We start from the raw sequence: 21681 nt of genomic DNA, 5'->3' as shown, positions 1-21681 counted from the left end.
GAGAGAGTGCAAGCAGGAGAGGGGCAGAGAGAGAGGGAGATACAGAATCTGAAGCACGCTCCAGGCTCTGAGCTGTCAGCACAGAACCTGACACAGGGCTCAAACTTGTGAACCGGGAAACCAAAGTCAGACGCTTAACCGACTAAGCCACCCAGACACCCCAAGAACCATAGATATTCTTGAAAATAAGTTTTTTTTAGCCCTTTAAAAGTCTTCCAAAGTATTTAATTCTATTTGTTTTATTTATTTATTTTCATGAGTGTTTTTCCCCTGTGAACAATAGGCTTCCAAATGGGACAGTGGGACAGAGAGTTAATAATCATTTGTATTGGTATTGTTTATACTGTTCTGCTGTCTTTTTGATAATTCCTTTTGTAGATTCAGGCAGAGAGGTTGGTGTGCTCATTTTGTACGTTCACGTAGAGGTGCCATCCCCAAAAACATGGCTTCTATTTTCTTAGAGTTCATTTTGTAAAGCTGTATTGCTCCAAGGGCTCATGCTTGTGTGTGTGTGTGTGTGTGTGTGTGTGTGTGTGTGAATCCATTCCATCATTTGATAATTTTGTAGTTCTTGATTAATGCTTTTTCACATATCTTCAAGTGACACTAACAGGAAAGTAACAATGACAAATGCTTTTTAATTATGAATTTAAGGACTGATCAGGTGGTGCCAAGAAAACATTATGTTCTTTCTACACATGGAGTGACCAACTCTTTAATTTCTCTAAAGCATTTTATAAAAGCTTTTGGAGGTTTGCATTTAGAGGTTAATAAGAAGAACTGGTATGATTATTAACATCAAGTCTTAACTGCTTTATGCTTTCTTAGCCTCTTGGTAGAAGAACTATTAATCATTTTAGAAGATAATAGCAATCTTCCAGATATAATGAGCACCAGAGGACAAAATAACCATTATTATTGGGAATTTGAAGTTGTCTAGGGACTAGAGGTTAAACAAAGTTGAATCTGAAACACCGTACATTTTATACTGGCTCCTGTTATGAATGCTCTCATCAAATATTATTGTTGACACTTGTATTCCTTCTGTTCTTCCTCTTTTCAAATACACAATGCATTTGAAAAATTTACTCTGCGGAATTTCTGTGAGTGAGTTTTCGTTTGGTATTTTGAGCTAAAAGTCTTCTCATAGAATATTCTTCTAAGTAAGTGTATGGAAACTATATTTATACAGTATAATTTTAGCACACTTTGAAAATAAAAAGTTGAAGTTAGATAGATAATGTAAAATTAATGTATCAGGGCACCTGGGTGGCTCAGTTGGTTAAGCATCCGACCTCAGCTCAGGTCATGACCTCATGGTTCGTGAGCTCAAGCCCCATGTCGGACTCTGTGTTGACAGCTCAGAGCCTGGAGCCTGCTTCAGATTCTGTGTCTCCCTCTCTCTCTCTGTCCCTCTCCAGCTTGTGCTCTCTCTCTCAAAAAATAAACATTAAAAAAAGTTGAAAATACAATTAAAAAATTAAAGTTTCAAAAGCCAAGTTAGAAATGTTAAAAAGAAGGGAGAGGAGATACTAAGGGAGATAGAAAGAAAAAGTAAAAAGAATTACATGTAGGTGTGCAAAGCAAATGAGTAAAACTGAGGGAGATTCATGAAATATATTCATATATTATGGTTGAAGAAGGAGAAACAAGTGTTTTTCCAGGAGTCAAAATTAAATCATGGTAAAAAAAAGGGTTTGGAATAATGAAAGAACATCACATGTTTCGGTTAGACTTCCTTCATTGAGGATGTATTAGCTATCACTGCCTAACAAAATACTACAAAATTTAGTGACTTTAAACAATAAAACACTTTCCCCAGACAATTGCTGTAGGTAGGGAATCTTGGGAGCAGCTTACCTGGATGGATCTGGCTAAGAGTCTCTCATGTGGTTGCAATCAAGTTGTCAGTAGGGGTTGCTGTACCACGAAAGTTTAACTGGTATTGGTACATCCACTTCCAAAGTGGCTCAGTGCACGTGCCTAACAAGTTACATCCTGTTGGCAAGAGGCCTGAGTTCCTTGCCAAGTGGACCTCTCTATGGGCTATTTGAGTGTCCTCATGACAAGGCAGGTGGCTCCCCTCCCTCTCCAGGCATGACATTCTCCCCCAGGAAATATTTGGCAGTGTCTGGAGATAGCTTTCATTGCTGAAACCTGGGCAGGAGTGCTACAAGCATCTACTGGGGCTAGGGATAAGCTAAACATCCTACAGGACACAGGACAGTCACTCACAACAAAATTGTTAAGCCAAAATGTCAATAGTGCTGAGACTGAGAAACCATACCTGAAAGCAAGCGATCCAAGAAAGAGAAAGGTAGAAGCTGCAATGTCTTTTATGACTTACTACCAGGAGTCAAACTGTCATTTCTGCAAAACTCTATTGGTTATATAGGTCAGTCCTATTTTTTGTGGAGGGGGGAGGGACGAGAATACACAGGGACATAAATCCCAGGAGGCAGGAATTATTGGGGGGGCGATCTTGGAGGCTGGCTACCACAGAAGAACTTTGTGTATAGACAAATGGCATTATTTGTCTTAGGTATTTCAAAGCACTTTTTAAATTAAAAAATGGATAGGAAATGGTATTGAGATTCCACAAGCCACACTCTTTATTCTTTGCTCTATTTGTGTTCAAATATATATATATATATATATATATGTGTGTGTGTGTGTGTGTGTGTGTTTGTACATTTTAGAGGTATTAAGTCACTGAAATAAAAAAAACAAGGGAAATGTTCTACCAAAATGTTAATGGAGAAGGAACAGAGAGCATGATGAACAACAAATGAAATGATGAAAACTATGTGAATACCCATAAGTTAATTAAAGGCCAAGAATTTAAATGTAAAAACAATATAAAATTACCACAATGAAGCATATGTCCCCCAGCTACACCAGAGGCACCCACGTTTAAAAGAAGCAGGTATATATTAGGCAAAAGTGTAAAATGGCAAAATGAGGAAGCTAAATGAAAAGTTAGAATACATTACCCTCAGCTAAATCACTTAAGACTTGGATTTAAAGGACAGTCAAGTCTAAGAGTAGCTTTAACATAGAAAAAAACACACCTATCAAAGAATTCCTGGAGCTCTATCTGCCTGGTTAACAAGGCATCTTGCAATTTGTATGATCAAAAGCAAGCATCTGTTTATGAAAGGGGCCTCAGGACCCTGTGTTCTAAGATGACAAGCTTGATTTTTAGGTACTGAGAACCTACTAGTGAAGTGTGGAGTTGGAGTAGCCACATGAGTAGGATCCCTAATTCTTTAGTGGCTAAGAAAATAATGTAAGATGTTCAGTTAGTTTTATCTTGTGTTACTTTGCTTGACTGTTGCACATCAATGCAAACCTTTTTTCTGATCTATGTTTGTGAAGGAAAGGTCAGGGACACTACAGTCTTTTCGGAGATCCTCATGGTATTTCTGTTCTGTTCTGTTTTGTTTTGTTTTTCTCTCTAGTAAACCTCTACTGAACTGCACAAAGAGATGCCTTATTTGGGTGGAAAAGGTGAAGGAGGGCTCCTGCAGTGACCATTAGGACTAGACAATGGATGCAAAGCTGAGCTAGGCGAGAGAGATGAAACCCCAGAGAGCCCTTTATGCGATTCAACCTGTAGTGTAACTTCCCTACTTAACTTAATACGATTATTTAATCAGAGAGGATAATAGCAACCGGGTGATTAATTTTGCAACATGTTTCATGAATGCCTTTACTCTTTCCCATATGTTATTATTGCTACTTACTTCACATGAATATTTGTTATAAATATGGGGAAAATCACAGTTTTCAAATAGCACAGAGGAAGGAGCCTGAAATTCTGTATTTTTTTACTCAGTCATTATATGGCTATTAAGGAATCAAATCATATTTACAAATGAAAGAATATACTAAATACATAGACAAACTGTCCTTAAATAATTCAGTTTAAATAAAATACAATACATACATCCACATACATCTTCACTGCTTAAATATAAAGTAAATACATTTTTTCCTTCTTTATTACTTGCCACACAAAAACACAGCCTCAAAGCCACAAGCCTAGATGTCAAGTGATTTGCATTTTTCTAATGCCCAACATATAACAGCAAGTAATAAATAGTTGAAATTTCATTCAGTAAAGAATGAATGAATGGATGGATGGATGATTGAATAAATTTAGATGTTCTTCCCATTGCTATTAGAATGCTATAAATTTGTTAACTACCAAATAAATATTTGCTTTTTGATAATTACTTTAGGTAAATATTTAAAGAAAAAATTTTGTTATAAAAATTGCCAATGAAAAATTTTGATAAAGGTATAAATAAAGGTGAAATTTTTATTCTGGAGGGTATAATCATCTGTTCATCCTTAGTGGTGCACCTTATGGTCCAAGGACTTCCTTCATGTGGATATATTCTACGTCGTGAAGGACAAGGATACAAATAGAAAAAAAGGAGTAGATTTCTTTAGGTGATGAGGGTTTTGGGGTGATGGTGGGGTTCAGAGCCAACGGCCAAGAAAGAATTCTTGTGGTGCAAAAGGTGATTTTTATTAAAGCACGGGGACAGGGCTCGTGGGCAGAAAGGGCTGCACTGGGGTTGTGAAGGGTGACTGATTATATACCTTCAGGTTGGGAAGGGGTTAGGAACAGTGTAAGTCTCTAAGGAATTTTGAAAGCAAGGTTTCCAGGACCTTGAAGGCTAGCTGCTGTTAGGAAAACACCATTTATTTCTGTTTAGTAATGCCTCAGTCATGAAACCCTTCAGATATATATCAGGGGCCATATGCTTGGAATATAATTGCCAACATATACTTGGGAGTTAAAGTTGGTTTGCGGGGCGCCTGGGTGACTTGGTTGGTTAAGTGTCCGACTTCAACTCAGATCATGATCTCATGGTTCATGAGTTCGAGCCCCACATAGGGCTCTGTGTTGACAGCTCAGAGCCTGCTGCAGATTCCATGTCTCCCTCTCTCTCTGCCCCTCCCTTCCTCATGCTCTGTCTCCCTTTCTCTCAAAAATAAATAAGCCTTAAAATTAAAAAAAAAAAAGATAAAGGAGTTTTGCAAAGGAATGTTTATGTGTTTCAGAAGACTCACAGGATCCTGGCCGGGGGGGGGGGGGGGGGGGGGGGGGGGGAGGGGAAGGGTTGGGGGTCAGGATAATGTTAAGCCAAGATCCCCTTTTGTCCCTAGCAAAGTGTCATCATCAAGGCAGCTGAGCTCCTAGAGGAAGATCACTCTGCCTGTGTTAAAGACTTGTCAATGGGCTGTAGGCAGTAAGGGAATTTAGTTTTTCGTTTGCCTTTATTTCCCACATCACTGTGACAAGCACTTAAACTCCCTTACATCTTGATGAGGGTGATATTAGGCCTCCAAGAAACAGTCTATAGGTTTCCGGAGATTAGGCTATGGATAAGATTGCCTTTTTCTTGCAGTTTACTAAGTTATCCATAAAGTGAAGGAGACTCCTGTCCTGCATGACTATGGTCTCTATCAGTCAACCATTTGTTTTCTTTCCTTTTCCCTTGGGCAGCCAGGAGTGTCCAAGGAATATCACACATACCCCGCTTTGATTTTTATGAGCGATTTGGTCTTTGCACATTAAAAATTCAGAGTATTATACAATTATGTTAGAGTAGCATGTTTTTTCCTAAAATAAACATATTATTTGAAAATCATCTGAGTAAATTGTATTTTAACTTTATATAGTTATTTCACTGTTTTTGTTAAGTGTGTGGAATGATTCTGCATTCATGATAAAACTTCTATTTCTCCAGTGCACCTGAGACTGTTGATATTTATGTCAAATAATTTTCTTTACCCAAATTTATTATTTATCTGTGTGGGGTATTTATTTTCACTGCCAAGATACAAATTCATCAGAACCTCCACACTATTTCTACTACTGGGACTATAAGTTGATATTAAGTGAAATGTTTGCTTTAGACAAGTTGTAGTAGCTATAAGTAAGCAGAACATGCCTGAACAGTATGTTTGTTTAGATTATAATTGTTTTGCATTCTATCCCAGACAACTAAGATTAGACAACACTTTATTAGGAGAAGTTATAATCATAAATAGGTTCCAAAAGCTTGTATTTATATGTGTGAAATGTTATTCCATTACACATTATTGAATTACTGTATTTTCTGATATACTGTACATGGACCCTTGGTATTTTCTCAAAAAAATAATCTAATTTGATAACTCTTTAGAATTACCAAAAGACAGTTTTGATGTGTACTATGGAGATCAGACAAGCACAAAAAAATCACCAAAATAAGTCAAATGTTGTCTTAACGTTGAAGTTAGTACATAAATAGCAAATGTGTGTATGACTTCATTTTGTTACATGTGTATTGACGTTGGTGTGGTTCACTATGTGAAGAATTATATGGTTAAGTCTGAATACCAGAATTTGTATTCCATCAATGTCTTCTTAAATTTAAGATTAAATTTGTTACATAAATAGAAAGAATATTGTATGTTGAGTCCAAAAACGTGGGTTTCTTTAGATCTCTTTGAGTTTTAGTTTCCTCTCTGAGATTAGTAATTAATTACTTCATAGTATTGAAGATTACATAAATGATTTGAAACATTTATAATGAATTCTATACATGTAAGTAATAGCCTGTTAGTTAAAACTTGCTTACCTTAGTTTACGCATTTACCTCAGCTTAAATGTTCACCTTATATTTATATTTGGTTAGCATATCAACTCTGTAACTACTCAACAGATACATAAGATTCTTCTTAACTATCATTTTGTGTTTAAATTAGCTAATTATGAAATATGCTATTTCAAAAAATTTCAGTTGGCAACATCATTGAATGATTGGACAAGTAATTAAAAAGAAATTGCTCTCCTTATTGCTTTATGGTGTACTTCATACAAGTGGTATTTTTCCACTGCTTTATTGACCTTGAAAATTGCTTATATTCTTTTATATAAGAAAATATTTATTTACAATTTTAAAATGCATGATTTATTTGTACGAGTAGGGTTTGATCATGCTAAGCTTGCAAATTTCTCCTATAAGATATTGCAAATAAAAAACAAAGTAGAAAACCATTTAGAAAAAAAACCTTACCTTTGGCATTTATTGCGCACATTCATAATTATGAGAATGCAGGTCATAAATAAATGGTCCACTTTCATTTTATAGTTAGGGTTTTAAAATTTTCATCTTGTCAAATGAAAAATAATTAATAGAAAATGGGAAAGTACTGTAATTTTTGTATTCGTCATGAATAACAGGTATTTGGTATAGTAGCTCAGTAGTAAATTATTAGAAGAACCAAATTGTGAAATAATATCATATAATGGGTCAAAATTATTTATATAGTTACCAGTATAAGAATCAAGCATGTGGGTTCTTATTAATATACCATTAGCCTGGTCACACAATGAAAGAGAATGAAAGGGCAATTTTGAATGACATTTCTATCAACTTGGGAACTGTCAACCTCTATTATGTCCTTGGGGCTTTGCACTTTTTGGCTTTCAGACATCTGTGCTGCCCTGAATGGAGGAGAATATTAAGAGTTCCAGTGGGTCTCTTGCTCTAATACATGCTTTGGGTAGTCATTTTTCAGAATGTGCACATAATAGTTCTTAGTGCTTACAGCTAAGCATATGACATTTCATATGCTTCCTATCATCAGCACCTACATCTGCATCATCTTCGTCAAGACCCTCATTCCTCCTACACACATACTCATGCTCTATTTCCTCTTGCTCATAAATCTCTTCTGTTGCAACTCTGGGAATATATTCCTTCCTCTTTTTTTTTTCTGCACTGTCAAGTGAAACAACCACCTTAATTTCTCCAAGCATCCCCTCAAAAACTTTTGCAAGAGTTGTAAATACTGCCCAGGGAAGTTTTCAGGCTGTCATAACAAAAGCTGGTAGCTTCACACAGAAAGTAGTAAGTAGGTACATTTGATAGAGGAAAAAGTGGTTAGAATATTTACGGCTGGCTGCATGGGTAACAGTCACTAAAGCACCTATCTGACAGGATATTCAGGCTGAATTAATGAGAAGAGAATCTGGATTCTAATCTTGATTGGTCTACTGAATGTCAGTAGCATTTAGTTTATTATGCATATGAATGTTTTCATTTATTATTAGTAGTAGTATATGTTATGCTTTGATAAAATTTTAAAGATTGGGATTACTATATATTTTGTTAATGTTACATCGTTACATTGAGGAAGCTTTTAAAAGGGTTTTGAAGCATAATAATTTTTTTCAAAAATTACCTCCCTTTGTATTGTATATGGTGGTGGCTTGCACATGTTAGTGTGCATCACAATCATCTGGGATTGCTTGCTTTTTTTTTTAAGTTTTGATTTTGATTTTGATTTTTGAGAGAGAGAGAGAGAGATCAGCATGAGTGGGGGAAGGGCAGAGAGAGGGGCACAGAGGATCCAAAGTGGGCGCTGCGCAGATAGCAGAGAACCCAAATTGGGCTTCAACTCATGAACTGTGAGATTGTGACATGAGCCAAAGGCAGACGCTTCACTGACTGAGGCACCCAGGGGCCCCTGGGAATGCTTGTTAAAATACACATTGCTAGAACCCACCTCCAAAGTTTCCAAAAGAGAGAATTTGCTTTTCTAATAATGTCCCAGGTGGTGTTGATGGTACTGATCCAAGTATCATATTTGCAAACTATTCATCCATACTGTCGGTATAGAGAAAAAGGACACAATACTTCTGGGTTTCTGTCAACCTATATAAGGTTGACAACGTCCTGTATAAGGATTATGGCTCACCAGGTCAACTGAATGTTCCAGATTGAAATATCTAGGCATAATTTTACCCCTGCTGTTTTAAAAATGCTAAAGTAAATTTTTCTTAATTATATAGTGAACCAGTCATGGAATTAGTTTACCTTACTTCCTTCCAAGATTCTATGAATCCGTATAAATTCAGTATAATGGTCGTCAACTTATTACACATCTAATGTGATCACAGATTGCCATTTGAATTCTAATAGATTTTCAGATAACTCTTCTTTTTTGCTGAAAGAGAAAACAGAATTTAAAAAAAAATGTTAGAGTAATTTTTCCTAGTTTTTCATGAGTTTCCTAAGTGCAGCTAACCATGGAATTTAATAACAATAAGCCACTTAAAAATATAAACTTTAGATAGATATCATATACCATTTTACCATTTTTATAAAGTAATTTGTTTCAATGGTTTTGGTGTATATATATATATATATATACACATATATATGTATACATATATACATATGATTTTGTACACAGTAATATTTATTTTCATGCCATAAAATGGCACCATTTGATTCTAAGAAAAATAGATATTTTTTTTCTTAACTCATGAAGGTAGAACAGTAGCTAAGTAGAAGCTAAATTTTTATTCTACAAGAAAAATGTAACATTGTAGATATGGTTATCAATAAAATATAAACATATAACATGATGTTTTAATTTTAGAGCACAAAAAAGGAGTAAATTTTTCAGTCTGTGATCAGAAAAGTGATGTAATATCATCTTATTCTTGTGAATTATGTGGTAGAAATTTTAATGATAATTGTATACATAAATTTTATGTATGACATACACAAGGACTAATATAGAAAGGTATAAAATAGAATGTAAACTATGTAAACTTGACCTATTCAAGTAGTGAACAACTAGAAATCACCATATATGCTGAATTAACCACATAAAGGTCCCCATACCACAATGTATTGATTGTGGTATACGTTGCAAAGAAAATCTGGACAACAAATCTAATTTAAAAACCTAAAGTGGTTAGAACAGTGTTGCATATGAATAAATAGTACATATTGGTATAATGTTAATTATGTTTAATTTCACTTTTAGATCAAATCCAAACTGTTTCTGTGAAAACTAAGAGAAAAGATTATTTTCTAAGAAAGTTAGAAAGTTTCTTTCTTTTTTGTATTCAATTTGGAGGGTAGTTCTGATCAGACTACATACCATTTAACTCCTCCATCATGGATGTTCCAGGATCTCTGCCTAAGCACCAAGCTATAAGGGTGCTTGGGACTCAACCCCTGTTCTTCGGAGGTTGAGAAAAGCTTACCTACATCATAATTGTACATGAATGATGCATGGTCTCTCAATAAAAATGAATAGTACAAGGAATAGCTTTTTAAGAGTATTTCTTACAGGTGACATCAGTTATATACTTTCTGGATAGTTGAGTACCTGTGTACTTTCTCAAGAAAGTATAAATTTGTACTTTATACGAAAGGTTTTTCATAATATGTAGTTGGAAGTGACATTGTTGACAGCTAACCAAACACTGTGATGTCCAGGTTGAATGTTAAGATCACTAATTGGTAGAGTAATTGGATGGGAAATGACAGGCTGTATACCTGTGTTTTTCTAGGCATTTTTTGATCAGCCTTTCCTTATCACAGCTCATGTTCTAATGATCATTGCAGGATGAAGTGGCACAGCCACTGAACCTATCAGCTAAACCCAAGACCTCTGATGGCAAATCACCCACATCACCCACCTCTCCCCATATGCCAGCTCTGAGAATAAACAGTGGGGCAGGCCCCCTCAAAGCCTCTGTCCCAGCAGCATTAGCTAGTCCTTCAGCCAGAGTTAGCACAATAGGTAAGTTCCGTTTCTTTTGTTCTTGCTGATTTTCTGTTTATGGCAATTGAATGAAATCATCTTTTAATGGCGAATCACGCATACCCTGTGCATGGTTTTAGTTCCATAGGAGAGTTTCCATTTGATGAACCTCATAGGTCTGTTTTAAACATGCAAATGAAATTTATAACTGAAGTCCAAGTTACAATGTCCCCCTGAAAAGCTAATGGAACTGGTTATGTTTGTTGATGTAACAGATGTTCTTAAGCTTTAAAAAAAAAAAAAAAAAAAAAAAAAAGAGGCCTAAGTGACTTAATCACAGAAAGCAATGTTTCCAGAATGTTGTTGTTAGGTGACTTGCCTTTTCCATCACTGAAATATGTTTCCATTTTTTTTGTGATGTGTACAAACTGTACATAATGATGAAATACATTCCACTTAGATCAGCAGTCACCCATCAGGATATGACGTTTGTTCATTTCCATACTGCTTGAGTATTATTTGAACATACCAAAGTATTATAAAAAGTAGAGAGCTTCATTTCTCCATAATTGGCATTTTGGTAGAGTAATAAGTAAATACTAAAAACTGCTTCTATAAGCTGACTTTAAAAATTCCAATAATTTTTACTATAGTAACACATAAATTAGACTGTATATACTTACTTCAATCCACATTTATTGATGTTTATCATTTGCATACAGTTATAAGGAGAGTAGTACAGACAAGCCTTCGAGGAGCTCAGGGTTTTTAAATTTTATTTTAATTATTTATTTTAATATTATTTTTGAGAGAGAGAAACACAGAGCATGAGTGGGGGAGGAGCAGAGAGCAAGAGGGAGACACAGAATCCGAAGCAGGCTCCAGGCTCTGAGCTGTCAGCACAGAGCCCAACACGGAGCTTGAACTCACAGACCATGAGATCATGACCTGAGCCGAAGTCAGACGTTCAACTGATTGAGCCACCCAGGTGCCCCAGAGGAGCTTAGGGTTTAATTAAGGGAAAAGTCATCCATGTCATAACCATAGAGGGTGCTATTTGAGAACATAGATACAACTTTGTAATCAACGAGGAGTATTGGATTCTATCTGGGAAGGATCAAGGAAGGCTAAGTTGGGAATAGCCTAATTCAAGTGGAGTCTTGAGGAAGAGAGATATCCGTAGACATTTTAGCTTTTAAGAGAAAACCCAGAGTAAAATAGCATATTTTTGAGAAATGCACTGATTTGGCGAGAGTATGGAATGAGTGTGTAGTGGAAAGTGATCAGGGCTAAAACCGAAAAGAGCAGATGGAATCTGACTGAATGCTATCCTAAGAAATTTGACTTTTTCTCCAGACAGCAATCTGATCAGAACTTTAAGAAAGAAGAGTATTGGCTTCAGGAAGAGACTGGAATCAGGGAACCCATCGCTTTAGTGCGGGACAAGAGTTAGTTCCATGAAATAAAAATAAGCAATGATAAAACAAAGGAGAGAATAGATTGAGGAGATATTAGTAAAGAAGAATTGATATAACTTACCTTCAATAGAAAGTACCTGGTGAGGTTCAGGTTGAAGACAGAGGAGTCTAGGATTTTTAATTAATAAAGTAAGAATGATAATACCTCCCTTAACCATGAAAGAGAAGACTAGAGTGGAAGCTGATGAAGGGGAAGACATAAATATAAAAATTTCCTAAGTGTTAAAAGACAAGGAGCCATTTAGGTATACATATTCAGGAGGAAACTATAAATATTTCTGATATGTGAAGGGGTGCTAGCATTTTAGATGTAGAATTATATATGGTATAAGGGGATTAAGACTACACTTATGACAACGAGCACAGCGTAATGTATAGAGTTACTAAATCATTATATTGAAACCAAGCACAGAATTATTAAATTACTGTATTGAAACTAATGTATTATAGCTACACTGGGATTAAAATAACAAAATAAAATGAAAGCACTAATTTGAAAAGATATATGCATCCCTAAAAAAGAAGTTGTTCACCAACAAAGAGTGTATATAGTAAAAAGAGAAAGGGGCTAAAGAATCCTAGGTATCACCTACTGTATTAGTTATCTATTACTGAATACCAAATTAACCCAAAACTCAGCAGCTTAACATAACCAACATGCATTATCTCACAGGTTCTAGGGGTCAGAATTTGGAAGCAACTTAGCTCAGTGGTTCTGGGTTAAGGCCTCATGGTTGCAGTCAAGATGTTAGGCAGGGCGGCAATCATCTATATGGGCTTTACTAGGGATAGATGCTCCTTTGTCAAGATGTCTGACTCACATGGTTGTTAGCTGGTAGGTCCGTTCTCTACCTTGTTGAGTCTTTTCAAAGGGCTGCTCATCGCATGGAAACCAACTTTCCCCAGTGTGGGTGATGGAGAGCAAAGAGAAAGCCATAGTGCCTTTTATAAACCTAGTCTTGGAAGTCACACACCGTCCAGTCTATTTTATTCTTTTCACTATAGGAGAATCACAGATGCAGCCCAACTCAAGGGAAACGGTATTAAGGTCCAGCTCTGAAGGAAGCAATATCAAAGTATTGTTGGACACATTTTAAAACCATCATTCTTCTTTAGGGGGAAAACTGATAAAGAGCAAGTGAATGTCTTAGAATAAGAATAAAGATAGGAAAATGCTAGCCTAGGAAAAATGAAAGTTTCAGAAAGGAGGGGTATTTAATGGTCACCCATTTGGCAGAAAAGTTAAAAAAAAACACATGAAAAAGAAAAGCCCTATGATTTAGCTAGAGCTCATGGAGAGGTAAACTCTAATGGAGAAGCTTTTGGAGAATGCCTTAGGAGAATTTCAATTACAATGATTTGAAAGACAATGAGGAAAGAAAATGCAGTTGATATATAGACCAGTCTTTTTGTAAGCTTGGCATTGAGAAGTGAATATTTTAAGAAGAATGAGTAGAGACAGGTTTTAAAATGGGACAGTCGTTCATATATATATATGACAATATATATATAAAGTCAAGGGGAAGAAGAGTCAGAGAGAGATAAAGATATGAAAAAGAACACGGATGATGATGCAAGAGATCATGAGAAAGGATTAACCTTGGAAAGGAGCAAAGCCCTTCCTTTATCTGAGACTGAACGAAACGAAGGAAAAAAGGGAAAGTTACAGAGAAGTTGTGGGATGGACAGAAAGAAGGCTGAAGGAATATATTTCAAATGCTTCAATTTCCACAAAGTAGAATTCCCGATTATTTGCCAAGAGGAAGCCAGTCTGGGACAGTGGGGCAGCAGTGACAAGAGAAACTATGAAAACTTTAATTTTGAGAGTTTAAAAAAGGTTTGGGGTTCACATGTGCTTTTTATCATTATGAACCATTCTGTTATGGTTTAACTCAGTTACTCTGCTCAACATCTTAAATGGACTCCAAGATAAGGTTTGCTTTCATGTCCTAAGTATGTAAGAGAAAAAATATTTTATTTGGCAGGAATGATTCACTTCCATAATAGACACGATGCTTGTAAATATCACAACGCTGGTCTATGATCTACTTTTGTAATGTTGCTAGAAGTAGAATATTTAACTAACAAAATAACTAATAGGTTTGCATTTTTATCATGTAAGGAATTTTTTTTTTACTTCAGCATTCCAGGGATTAAGTGTGACCAAAAAAAGGCAAGAATGTATTCAATGACATTTATCATTTGACTTTCTCCACTACTAAAACTTCTCTTACTTTTTTTCCCTTAAAAATCCTTTCACCACGTACACATCTCTCATATTTTCCAAGGATTTGAGGCCACTACGATTTACTTTTCTCTTTTCAGCAAATGCAGATGTTGAAAGCTGAACTGTAATGAGTAATAATGTCATTGGATAAAAGCTGTGAGCATTAACAGTGTTGTAAAGGTCACCCCTGAAAGAAGAATTAATGTATGATGCCATTAATAAACCAAGGAAAACTGTGAACTAAAAGTAACTTAAGTTACCGTTAATGACATGGGCTCTTGGCTATATATCTATTAGCTTCAAATAGAGAAAGTGAGTTTTTGACCAATTTTATAACCAATCTTATAGTGTACTCTGTAAGAACACCTTTGGTATGGTACACGGAGGATAGGTTGCTCCAAAAGAAAGGGGATCCTTAAAAGGTATGAATAGGTCAGAGGAATGATGGATAAGTTTAGAATCTTGTGACCAAATATTATCTTTCTTCTATTGGCCTTTTTCACCTATGTTGTACATATGTATAATACTTCTAACATTTTTCAAAGCATTTTAATCTATTTCTCACTTATGCTGATTTTAGAATTATAGACCCTTAAATAGATAGAGCAGATATCCATATCATCTAGTCAAAACTTGTTATTTTACAGATAAAGAACCAGCGCTTATGGAGGCTAAGTGCTTACCCAGGAATTCTAAGCGAGTTCCTGTCACAGTGTAGACAGTTCTGTGACCCTGTGTTTATTTCTTCCATTTTAATTTCAAGGAAACAACTGTACATGAAGACCAAGTAACGTGCCCAAACTCACAGCCAGTGGAGGTCGGGGCCATAGGATCATGGTCTCTGGCTGGCATGCTCTCTTTTCAGCCTATGGATAGCCTTTCCGCATTAGATGCTCTTCTCAGTCCTTTCTCTATCCTCTCATCCAATAAATGGAAATCAAATATCTTCTCTATGTGATATGATTGGCAGGATGATGAGCAGATGGAAGTCTGAGAGGCTTTAGATGCCTACAGTCTTGTTCTTTAAGTCTTTGGAAGATATTAGGATGTTTTAGTCTTACCCTTTATTCCTCAGAGGCATTAACACTTGAAAAGTAAAACTTCACTGAGCAAAAGTAGTAGACTCACATTGAGTCAATAAGACAAAGAGAAATGTTTTCAAGTTCGAAGGAGGACATTACCTTGAAATTTCAGTAGTTTACAATTTTAATGAGAAAAACTGCTATGAGGGTAGGTTATTAAACAAAAATATTATAATAGTTTAATTGAAAGCCATTGGATTTTTAGGAAGTTGAGGGTATTATTCAACATCTGGCAATTAACATTTGCATAACACTTTACAATTTACAAATTGCTTTCACATTTATAATCTAATTAATTCTTGTGAGTTTTCACAGATGAAGAAATGGCTACATATCAGGGTGCCAAAAGTTTGATGATGATAAGTGACCTCAACAATTGAGAAAAAAATTAGTATTTGTTAAAAATAACTTGAAACACATGTGCCTTGCTTTTACTTACAGCTGAAAAGCCCTATGTAAAATAAATATGTAGTAAATAAGATTTTGTATTGCCTTCATAGCATCTGTTAAATCCATGGATTTAATAAATATGTGTCATGTGGTACAGGCTTCCATTGATGTGATGACATAAATAATCACCCTGGAATTGCAAAGGTAGATACTTTCAACTTAGAAATATGCATTTATTCCTTCAATAGACCCTGCCACGGGCCAAAGGAATAAAAGACTGAAAATTTAAAAATGCCCTCAAGTAGTTCATAGACTGGTGTGAAAGACAAACTTAGACAAATGGAAGGCAATGTGACTGTAAAAGCATATATACGGTTTTGAAAGAGCATATAGATGAGAAGTTCTAATGTTGACAAGGAGCATGCCTGGGGTATATCAGGAAAGTCATTACAGAAGGGGCGACATCTGAATAAAGTCCCAAACACACCAAAAAGACAGTATTTCAGCAAAAGAGAAACGCTTGGGAGACAGAGGCCAGTGCTTGGAAGAGGAAATAGTCCTGTGCTGCTTAAACACAGAACTCAAGAGAGACCAGCAGGAAGTGACGCAGGAAAGATAAGCAGAATTGATATCATGAGGAGTCTTTTAGGCCATTGTAAAGTGTTTGGAATTTATCCCAGAATGACATTTTGGGGGGAACATTACAGGGTGTCTTGTTCCAGTGTATTTGGGAAAAGCTGCATACTTTTGTTATCTCTGGAAGATTCACAGCGCACATTAACATTATCACGATCTTGGGAATTTGTGCAATGAAGAAACCTTTTTTCACTTTAATTTAGTATTTCCCACACTTATTTGAACATGGAATTATTTTTTCACAGAATATTACATCTCATCATCTTATGAAATGCTCCTTTAAGCACCAAGGTACCAAGAGATGGGTTTTTAATCAGGTAAAGTGACATGATCCAGATTCCTTTGGGAGGATATTTTGGAATGCTTTATCTGGAAGCAGATAAAGAAGATAGATTCAAGGAGTGTAAGCCCAAAGAGAGGGAAACCAGTTAAGAGTTTAAGGCGTTAGCCCAGGTGAGAGATGAGGTGCCTTTAGTGAAAGCCGTGACCATCATGATGGAGAAGACACACATTTGAGAGCTGAGGAGGAGGCATGACTGTCACAGCTTGGTTGCCTGTTATATATATGGGGTAAAGGAGATCCCTCAGGTGACTGAATGGGCCACTGGAAAGGGATAAAGAATGTAGAAAAAAACAGGCTGAGGCAGTGGGAAGACAATGAATTCTATGCTGCTTTTCAGATCCTCATGAGACAGACAAGTAGAGAAGCTTGGTATGTATATTTAAACATATGTATATGTGTATTTAAGCTTGGTATGTGTATTTAAAAATCAGGAAGGATTTGAGGTAGGTAGCAGATATTTTATAGTACTTGGGATCACCCTTGACTTTTAGAGTGCATTCAGACCAATTGTGGTATTTGGTTTCGAAGGCTGCCACAACAAGTTGCCATAACCGGCTCGCTTAAACTGGAAATCTATTCTTTCACTATGTGGAAGCTAAAAATCCAAAGTGGTGTCAGCAGGGTTAGTTCCTGCTGGAGGCTCTCAGGGAGAGCCTTGTGTTCCTAGTTCCTTGTAGCTTCTGGTAGTCCTTGGTGTTCTTGGCTTATAGGTGCATAATTCCAGACTCTGCCTCCATATTCACATGGCCTTCTCCCCGTTGTCTCAGTATCAGATCTCTCTCCTTTAAGACCCACCTGACATCCAGGGTGATCTCATTTCGAGGTCCTCAATATAAGTACGTCTGCAAAGACTCTATTTCCAAATGAGGTCATGTTTACAAACACCAGGGTTAGGACACAGACATACCTTTTTGGAGAAACACAATTCAACCTGTTACAAGTGGTTTTCTGTTTTTCCTTCTACCTTTCAACAGCTTCTTTCCTTGTGAAGCAGCCCATACTCTTTCTGTTTTGATTTTATCCTAAGATTGTTCATGGGTTTCCTAAGTGAAGCTGACCATGGAATTTAATAACAATAAACCACTTTAAAAATATAAACTTTAAATAGATGTCATATTATACCATTTACCATTTTTGTAATGGAACAAATATAAGGTTGATGGAAGAATTACATGAAATAACACAGGTTATTTCCAGGCCTCCCCATTTTTTTTCTGCCTCTGAAAATATATAAAAGGGGCCTTTTTAATTTTGAGAATTTTGTTGGTAGTGATTAAGAAGAAACACCAAGGCATAAAAAACCAAACTGGTGAATTTAATAAGGTTACAGGATCTCACAAACGTTTTACATTAATGATCCCTAACCTACATTTCCCAAATCTTATTTGAGTATTAACTGGAAGTCATGTTGACCTTTACTTTCCCACTTCCCTCCTAAGATTGAGGCTCACCAAACCTCTCCTAAGTACATACCCTCCTTCTGATCTTATCTTACGATGAAGTTGGTGCCTAAATATATAATTAAGGCAAAATAAAATGTATCAAGTGATCATTTGGGGCATTTTGGACTCTGATGGCATGACCCCTTTTCCTTGAAACTCTGGACCAACAAGAAATGATATCCCTTCACAGATTTTATCATTATTGTCAATGTCATACAGTAAGACTGCTGAGGGTGAGCATATAGAGAAAATGCAAGAGAAAAGAAAGACACAGGAATTAACATTTTTTACTGCCTCCTCAGGTACCAAATGTTATCTACTCCTTCACAAAATGTGTAATTTCATTTAATTCTCCCATCATCTTACATTCATCTTACAGTTAATGGAAATGGAAATCCAATGACATCAAGTGTTCTATTTGGCAAATGTCACACTTTCCAAACCCAGATCCTTCTGAATCCAATGCCCAAATCCTGCCCATTTCACTATGCCATTTTGTAAATAAACTGACAGTGAGTAACTCTCATGGACCATTATGCAAGACTGTATTAACTCATTTACTCTTCACAAATTTATATTATCTAGTCTCTAGGTGTTATCTCCATTTAACCAATAACATAATTGAGACTTAAAAGGGTAAAACAGCATGTACAATTTATGTAGCTTGTAAGTGGCAAAGTTAGGATTTCCATTCAGGCTTATCCAACTCCAAAATGCAAACTTTTTCTGAAAATTGTAACCTTGGACCAAATCAAAGGAGAGATGAAGAACAGATCCCAGGCAAGGATATGAAGATGGAGAAGTCAGAGAGGAAAGGGGATCCTGTGCTCTGATAAGAAACAAGGAAGAAAGGACTTTCTAGAATGAGGGGATTGTCAGTGCTGTCATTCTGCAAAGCATGGCTAATGTCCCTTGGATTTGGCTGTTTAAAAAAGCAAGGAAGCTGAAACAAGATTGTAGCAGAAATGGAAGAGTGAGGAAGGAATGGGGAGTGTGGTAAGAATCTTAGAAGGTAAAGAGAGAGAGAGTTGGAAAGAGAAGGCAGCACAAAGTTGAGAGAGACTTTATTTGCTTTGTCTCAGGTGGAGAAAATGAAGTACTTACAAGTTGAAGTGGTTAGAGACGGTGGAGAAGTTCAGATACAGGTGACAGAAATGTGAAAGAGAATGACCAATGGTGAAGTATAGAAATCTAGAACACGAGCTTCGGGGGTTTGCCTTGAATGAAGGTAGAGGCAACATTTTCACTGAAGCAGGAGGAGGCAGTGGGCAGAAAGGGAGACAGATTTGAAGCGAGCATGGGTAGGAGTCGTGGTATGGGTGGGGCAGGAAGGTGAGAGCTCACCCTTATACTGGTGTTTCCAAAATCAGAGGGCCATTTGCCAAGAGAGAGGGAATCGGCAAGATTGATAATTTGGTGACTGTGACGAGAACAAAATGTAAAGAAGCAGCAAGCGACCCTGCTATGATTCAACTCTGTGATGTATAAAATGCCTTTAAGATTTAACACAGCAGATACAAATGTTAGATTTCATATAGCATTTTAGCTAATACTCCAAAGTCTCTAAAAGCAGGAATGTTTCTTTTAAAGTGGATGCCCATTTCCACCTGCATAGGAGTACACACCTCAAACTGGAAATAGACATTACGGAACATATGTCTGTCAGTTATTCACCTCCATATAATTTGCATCCCTTTTGCATCTATATTAATCATTTTTTCTGCACAATGTTATCTTGGCAGCACCCAAAAAACATAAAGAATTCATACTTTTATTCAACGCCATGTGCCAAACAATTTCAAAATGTACTTGTGCTCTGGAGAAGCTAAATAGACTGCATGATGCCAGGTTGTACATAAACAGGGGTTAGAGGATAGGAAAATCAGGCTGATCGTCTTCAGATCTTTCACCAAATGAACATATACTGAGACCACCACTGTCATCTAAGAGCCGTATTTCTTTCTAGAGTAGTAGTGTTCATGAACAGAATAAGTTCAAGAATAATATATTAAGAAAGTTGTTCAAGAGAACCAAGACAGGATGTTGAGGATAATATAAGGTTAAAAACAACCGTAATTTAAAGTAAACACTAACCCTAAAGGCTTGACCTGGGTCTAAATTGTTGTTTACAATTTATAATGTGTTTATTTATAATTTATATTGAGCAATGAGGTTTTGTATTTTGACCATTTATAATGAGCAATGAGGTTTTGTTCTTTGAATAAGTTCCAATGAATTTAGCTCTGAAAAGCAAAACATATAGTAGCTTTCAAGGCTCCCCTTTCTGTCGCCTACACTGGAACTAACTTATCTTTCTGCCTCAAGGAGATCAGAGGATGAGGTCTAGTCTGTGCATAGCAAGGGAGTGGGGGGAAAGCATGGATCATTTAGAAACCTTCCTGCACTGAAGCACTGCACTAATCTGACATCAGCTTCTTCAATAGAATGTTTAAGCAGCAAGAAAGTATTCTATGTTTTTTGGCAATCAGCAGATCAGATAGAAGAGTCTAGCAATACGATGAGGATGTGTAATCTGACATGATTAGACAAGGCTCTTTAGTACCAGAACATTCATAATTGAGACAAAGAAAGAGTATTAATAACACTTTCCTAACACGGCAGTTAGCCATTTTATATTTCCTTTCTTTAATCTTAGTGTTTTTCAACAAATCATGGGATTTAATAGCGTGTTTTGGCAGATTAGAGGATTTATGGCCCAGATGTTTTTTGTTCTAAAAATGGATTAGGGTGTAAAGTTTGCTGGAATCCATGGAACATGTTGAGGCAAGCCGGTCATTTTATGTGTGATTAGTGCCTGCCTTCTGTCTCACAGTCCCTCCATCTGTCACAATTCACCAATGGATCTGGTTAGATTTAGCCTCATGTCACAAACAAGTCCCTTTTCTGGGCAATTTCATATTATAGATTCAGTTTATGCCATTTTATGCCCTAGTTAAAAGATAGGGAGAGTGAAAGATGATATATTAGCTTCCCTTTCAATATTTACAAAACAGTGTTTTCCCATCGGTATTCTACCCTAAAGTCGTGCAGATTATCATAATAATGTGCATCAAATAAATAAGTGACCAGTGTTAACATTAAGATAAAAATTAGTTTTGCTCCTCAAACCTCTTCTTTAAAAGAAATTATTTTGGCAATTTTTCTTTTCTTTGTTTTTGTTTTTTTTTTCTTTTAACTAATTTTGGATTATGGAGCTATAGACAAGTTGGTCATTTGACCATCTTATGAAAAGTGTGAATTAAATGTGAGTGTAGTTTTCAGTAGCCACAATTTCTGATCGTACAATTCACAGGTATTTGGTTACATTCCATGCTTGAAATTTAGCCCCTTACAAGTTTGTATCCATAGCAAATCACTGCCACCTGTGGTTTATTTCACCATCAATGTGGTGGGGGGGGGGGGTGAGGGGATGATCTCCTTTCACTTAGTTAATAATGATTTATTCCTTCTGTACATAACACAGCTAATGGTGCTATGTACAAACTCTAAA

General features: G+C 36.2%; 1 protein-coding gene across 6 annotated transcripts in view; it reads left to right on the top strand.

The window, feature by feature from the left end:
* Positions 1-21681, top strand: part of SOX5 (SRY-box transcription factor 5) — a 1010647-nt gene that overhangs the window by 959707 nt on the left and 29259 nt on the right. For all 6 annotated transcript variants that reach the window (XM_043564662.1, XM_043564665.1, XM_043564659.1 and 3 more), the window contains one exon: positions 10434-10611. In XM_043564662.1, coding sequence (XP_043420597.1) covers positions 10434-10611 — 178 coding nt within the window. The remainder of the gene's footprint in view (positions 1-10433; positions 10612-21681) is intronic.

The sequence above is a fragment of the Prionailurus bengalensis genome, chromosome B4 (assembly GCF_016509475.1).
Source record: "Prionailurus bengalensis isolate Pbe53 chromosome B4, Fcat_Pben_1.1_paternal_pri, whole genome shotgun sequence".
Classification (NCBI taxonomy): Eukaryota; Metazoa; Chordata; class Mammalia; order Carnivora; family Felidae; genus Prionailurus; species Prionailurus bengalensis.
This window is presented reverse-complemented; position numbering and strand designations above follow the sequence as displayed.